Raw genomic sequence first — 6,384 nt, 5'->3', positions numbered from 1 at the left:
AAAACTTATTGTTTCAGCCAAAAACAGAATTTCGAGATTTTGATTTGTTTTTTCGATATTTTAGACAATTCTAGGACACTTTTCTTGTGTTATTTTTGTCGCAAATTATTTTTATTTTACTCCTGAAGATGACCAAACCTAACCACCAAGAGTAATATTAAAATAATTTGCAACGAAAATGCCATAGAAGAAATGTGTCTTGGAATTGACAAAAATCCTGAAAAAAATGGATGAAAATCTTGTACTGGGTAATTCAGCTTTTGGCTGAAACAATAATAGAACTGTAAATAGAGTGTGGGGATTAGATATTAACCATTATTTCACCCATAAAATAGGCATTAGCTCCTGACAGTGTGAGGTTGAAAATGTTGGAGGGAATGACAGGATCGGTGCATATGGAGGGAAGTTCAAACAGTTGTAATTATGGTAAAGGTTTTCACTCCCTCGTTTTGCATTCAAGTATGTTTTTCCCGATAGTTGTTTGTATAATTCATTCAGTTTCCAAAGTCTATTCAATATGTATACAGTATATTTAAAAAATAATGTGGGTTGTTTGCTCATCCCAGACCCCCGACCAAGTTTATTAATCATCGCAGATCAGTTTGCAAAGGGAATATTGTAGAAGAAAACTCATTTATGTTGATGAATACTACAGTCCAGCCTTGTTATATAATTGGGTTATGTTCCTGGTAAACTGATTGGATAGCAGTTGATCATATATGAGCGTAGGGTTTGTAGCAACTGTGTAACCAATATCTATCTATCTGTCTATTGTCAGACGCCCCAATCCCATACAGGGTGGCCACAAACAAATCGCCTCCATGTCGCCCTGTCCCCTGCCATTTCACTGCCCTGCTCCCAACTCACACACCCCAGTCTCATACCTCTCCACTCCATCCCTCCATCTCATCCTAGGCCTCTTTCCCCCTCCACTTCACTCACATACACTCTCCTTGTCAGTCTCTCACTCTCCATCGTCTCCACATGGCCAAACCACCTCAGTGTGTTTCTCTTAACGCTTCCAGTCACATCCACATCCACACCACAACGCTCCTTTAAGTGCTCATTTGTCAGTCTACCTCTCCATATGACTCCACAGGCTCCTCTTAAATAACTCATCAATATCAATATCATTTTTTCAAAAAAATGGTGGTTTGTTGGTTCCCATTGTGATCACAGGCAAAAATAGGGATTGTATGTTGTAAAAATGGTGTGAAGATGTTAAGATTATATATTGCATGACAATTGTACAGTGAGGTTGGGCTGTCCTTCGTTCTTGTCTTATCCTATCGTTTATAAAGGCTGTTAGTATTTGAAGTGCCAGAGTGACCCAGATCCATCAGATGAAAAGAAACCAGGGATAGAATTTCTGTTTTCCCAGTCATTGGAGTTAACTAAACCAGGGATAGAATTTCTGTTTTCCCAATCATTGGAGTTAACGAAACTGTACCCTGCATCAGCCATCTTGTCCATAGAGTCATACTTCCACATCCCAGTCACCTCTGATTAGCTATGGTAATTTTCTTTCATCTGTCTATCTATCTATCTCTGTCTGTCTATCTACCTATCTATTTATTGCCAGACTTGTTAATCCTATAAGGGGTGGCCACATAAAAATTTCCCTCCATGTTGCCCCCTCCTCTGTCGTTTAGTTGCTTTCCCTCTAACTCACACCCCCCTCCCTCATTTATCTCTGCATTCCATCCCTCCATCTCATCCTGGTCTCCTTCACAAGCTCACACACCCCTCTCTCATACTGTATATCTCTCCATTCCATCCCTCCATCTCATCCTAGCTCTCCTTCATGAACTCATGCACACCTTTCTCTCTTATATCTCTCCACTGCATCCCTTCATTTCATTCTTGGTCTGCTCCTCCATGTAGATGAGTACTGTACTGTAATTTTCTTCCTGTTGATAAGACGGTGATCTTTGCCACACTGTATGTTCATATTTATTTGAAAATTCCACACTGGCCTTCCGCTAGTCTTATGTGGTGGCCAACTAGGTGACTGTACAGACAAAATGGCCGGCATGAGTATAGTTTTCCTCAGTATTTGACGTTTGCCTTCACTGAGTATTATTATACTCCTTTTACTCTAACTGTGCCTAAACTTGTCACCTTTCCATCTTCATTGCTGTGCAGTAACAAGAATTTAACACTAGAATATGGTGCAATGAAAAAGATCAACAGCCACAGCATTGCCTTTTTCCTTCACTAAGCTCCGTGAAATATGCTGCGAAAGGATGAAAATGTTGGCCAAGTTAGTGTAAAAGGGTTATAGTGGTAGTTGTAGCCTCAAGTTCATCATAAATATGAACCCAGTGGACTGTAGACTGACATTATCCTTCACCTGCAGTCCACCATACTCCTTTTGAGCGACAGGGAGGAAGCTGAGGGGCATTTGTAAAACAGGGCATTGGAGCCACATGGTTATATCAGTGCCACCACATGAAAGCTTCCCTCTCCAGCATTATAAGGTATCTGAAGTTGGACGTAGCTGTTTCGGTTGAAAATTGGAGGAGGAGCTATAGAGATGTTTTTTGAATCCCTTTGTTGTGATGATATATTTTTGGCCATTATTCATGAACTTCAGAAAAACCTTTATTATTGAAGTTTGATGAAGCCTGTTTATTAACCACTCCAGTGTAAAGAAATTCTCCCAAACAAAATGAAATAGTCTACGATATTAGCTTAGCAGTAGCTGCAACCGCAGGCTTAATCTGAACATTAACCCAGTGGAGTGCAGGTTGAATTTGCTTTCCCTCTCCTGCAGTCTAACATGCTCCTTTTGGGGGATAGGGAGGGAGTTGAAGGCTATTTGTATACCAGGGCAGTGAAGCAGCTCATCTATATTGGTGCCACCACATGAAGGCATCCCACCTTAGCACTAAAATACTGGTAATCTGTAAATGGCAGGACTAAAATGGCAAAGATGTAACTGGATTGAAGGAGTTCAAGCTTTCACTTATCCCAGTTAGATTTTCTGCCTGGCATCATCCAAAATGTATTTCCCAGGTATTTTAGAGGAGATAAGTTTTAAGTAAATATAGTCTGGTTGTTTTCATCTGTTGGAACTGGGCCACTCCCACAATTGTAATAGTATATTGTGGTTATATGTTCTGTGAGCCTTAGCTATGAGGTGGCAATATGTCTCCTTAGTTACTAATTAAACTGACCGTACACTTGGCCCCCAGCCAAGCGGAAAGGGGTTAGGGATCTTATCAGGTTGAATGCATTATAATATGGCTGCCTTCACTTGAATAATATCATCAAGTTAACCAGAATATTCTCAAGTGCATGAACTGCTGAGGAGGGAAGATGGAAGGCACTAAATAGGCATGGGGTTCCAATTTGGAGTGTTCTGACTTTGCCTGTAGTACTGTAATGTTTGTGAGAGTAGGGTATGTATGACTAAAATGTTATGACTGCCCTTCCCAGGTCTTATGCTGTGTTGAGATTGGTATGTTTGTGTAATGTCAGGTGTTGTTGCAGGTGCAGATGAAGACTGACCACATGAAGACCAAGAGTGAATCAGAAACACCAAGTTTGTGGCTGCCAACACCTGCTGACCTACTCACCCTCTACATACTACCAGCATCGTGCACCATGTTGTTCACTGAGAGAATGTTGTATTTAACCTCACCACAACATCACAAAACACAGAACAAGATGCCAACATGTCGTGTGGTAAATTTACTTTAATTAGGTGATGTTTTTGTGTAATAAGGTGGAACATGGATAATTTACTCAGTTTTTATCCTTGGGATCAGTGGTTTTGTACATTTGTTGTTTTTAAACACGTGTGGCCATGATAAATGTGAAAATTTAAGACACAGCTAGAAGAACTGTTACGATGGAGACAGTTGAAGAAGCAGCTGTCAATCATTCTTTCTGTGAGGAAACTTGGGAAATGTGCAGTGGGGGAAAAGATAGGCACAAAGATGCAGATGCTCCTGTAGGAGGAGGGAAGAGGTTTGAAAATGATATGTATGCACAGTTGGATCCTCCTGTGGCAAAAAGGGAGATACTTGAATATTTGAAGAAAGAACCCATCAATAAATCAAGCTGTGAGGAAGCCGGAAAAATATATAGTGGGGATAATGATACATACAAATACTCAGATACTCCTGTAAGAAAAGGGAAGAGGAAATTTGAATGCTTGGAGTGTGGTCAACTCTTTTCTCGTAATAGTAACCTCACCAAGCACACTCTGAGCCATTCAGGAGTTAAGTACGAGTGTTTAGAGTGCGGTAAGCTATTTGTTAGTAATGGTAACCTTGCCAGGCATTCGTTAATTCATGCTGGAGTGAAGAACTTTAAGTGTGATACATGTGGCAAACTGTTCAGGACTAAAGGTAATTTGGTTGAACATGTAGTCAGTCACTCAGGGATAAAGGAGTTCAAGTGCTTGGAGTGCGGAAAGCCGTTTGTACACAGACACGACTTTGCCAGACATTCCCTGATGCATTCAGGCTTGAAATTTGAATGTTTGGAATGTGGCAAGGAATTCTCTAGCAAAGGCAACCTCAATAAACACCTACTAATTCATTCGGGACTTAAAGAATTTGAGTGTAACATATGTGGCAGGTTTTTTAGAAGTAAGGACAATTTGACTGAACACGCTGTCATTCATTCTGGAGCGAAGGAGTTTGAGTGTCCACAGTGCGGTAAAAGATTTGCTCGTAGAACCGGCCTGTACCATCACTCCCTGACGCATTCTGGAGTGAAGAGGTTCGAGTGTATGGAGTGTGGGAAGCAGTTTGCCCGGAGTAGCGACTTGTCCATGCACTCAGTCACACATACGGGAATGAAGAAGTTTAAGTGTGAGGAATGTGGGAAGTCATTTTCTCGGAAGAGTAACTTGCTAACACATATCAAGACCCTACACAAGGCTTCATGAAGACTGTATGCAAAACCTTATAACCTTACACAGAACTTCACAGAAACCTAACACAGAGCTCCACAGAAACCCAACACAGAGCTCCATAGAAATCATACACAGCTCCACAGAAACCATACACAGAGCTCCACAGAAACCCAACACAGAGCTCCATAGAAACCATACACAGCTCCACAGAAACCATACACAGCTCCACAGAAACCATACACAGCTCCACAGAAACCATACATAGAGCTCCACAGAAACCATACACAGAGATCCATAGAAATCATACACAGCTCCACAGAAACCCAACACAGAGCTCCACAGAAACCCAACACAGAGCTCCACAGAAACCATACACAGAGCTCCATAGAAACCATACACAGCTCCACAGAAACCATACACAGCTCCACAGAAACCATACATAGAGCTCCACAGAAACCATACACAACTCCACAGAAACCATACATAGAGCTCCATAGAAACCATACACAGAGCTCCGTAGAACATACACAGAGCTCCATAAAACTCTCTCTCTCTCTCATATAATTATTTTGTTTTATTATCACAGTGCCATAAAGTAAGTAAATGGAAAAAATGCCACCCATACATGTCACCTGTGTAATTGTGGTTATGGGTATTCCTCCTCGTCATAACAATAAATAACAGGACGGCAAACCGACTTTCTAAACCCAGTAACACAACCCTTGGACCCCAGTAAGCATTTCGGAATATTGTGCAAGAGTTTCACAATTGTTCAGCCAAAACTTGAGTCGGTATTACTTTCGGCAGTAGCACATAGTAAATAATTGGCTACCCTGGACCCTGTGACGCACTACATGAGAGTGAAGTGTGGATACAAGCTTGTTTTTTTAATGTGCCAACACAGTCATCACCCAGGTAGGGGACTCATCCACAGGTAAATTGAATCAGAGTTCAGGCTGAGATTCTCATGCTGTTACAACTCTTATTATCTATCTATCTATCTATTTATTGCCAGACGCCTCAATCCCGTTTGGGGTGGCCACAAACAAATCGCCTCCAAGTCGCCCTGTCCCCCGCCATTTCACTGCCCTGCTCCCAACTCACACCCCCCTCTCTCATATACCTCTCCACCCCATCCCTCCATCTCATCCTCGGCCTCCCCCTCCCTCTTCCCCCCTCCACCTCACTCACATACACTCTCTTCGTCAGTCTTTCACCCTCCATCCTCTCCACATGGCCAAACCACCTCTCTTATTTTACATTTAATATTTTGTTTTTCACAATAGGTTCCAGCAACAGTTGGGATGTAACTAGCCAGTTTTGGCACTTGGTTTAGAGTCCAGTCCACAGAAGACATCAGCTTTTCCTTGGCCAACCTCATTATGGGAAGTTCTTCAGAGGAAGTGTGGCATCATTTGTACTGAGATGGGTGGGCATGTGGGGAGGATGGAGGATGACAGCTGGGTGCAGAGGATGAAAGGTGTGACTGTTTAGGGTAGGGCTGCAAGAGGCAG

General features: G+C 42.0%; 1 protein-coding gene across 1 annotated transcript; it reads left to right on the top strand.

Annotated features, from left to right (window-relative positions):
* Positions 1–3,750: 3,750 nt before the first annotated feature.
* Positions 3,751–4,919, top strand: LOC145402344 (uncharacterized). Its single transcript, XM_080274491.1, has one exon. The coding sequence runs from the start codon at positions 3,857–3,859 to the stop codon at positions 4,901–4,903; it is 1,047 nt and encodes a 348-aa protein (XP_080130617.1). The 5' UTR covers positions 3,751–3,856; the 3' UTR covers positions 4,904–4,919.
* The last annotated feature ends 1,465 nt before the right edge of the window (positions 4,920–6,384 follow it).

Source organism: Coenobita brevimanus, chromosome 57 (genome assembly GCF_032717465.1).
Source record: "Coenobita brevimanus isolate Jiangsu-jjx chromosome 57, ASM3271746v2, whole genome shotgun sequence".
Classification (NCBI taxonomy): domain Eukaryota; kingdom Metazoa; phylum Arthropoda; class Malacostraca; order Decapoda; family Coenobitidae; genus Coenobita; species Coenobita brevimanus.
This window is presented reverse-complemented; position numbering and strand designations above follow the sequence as displayed.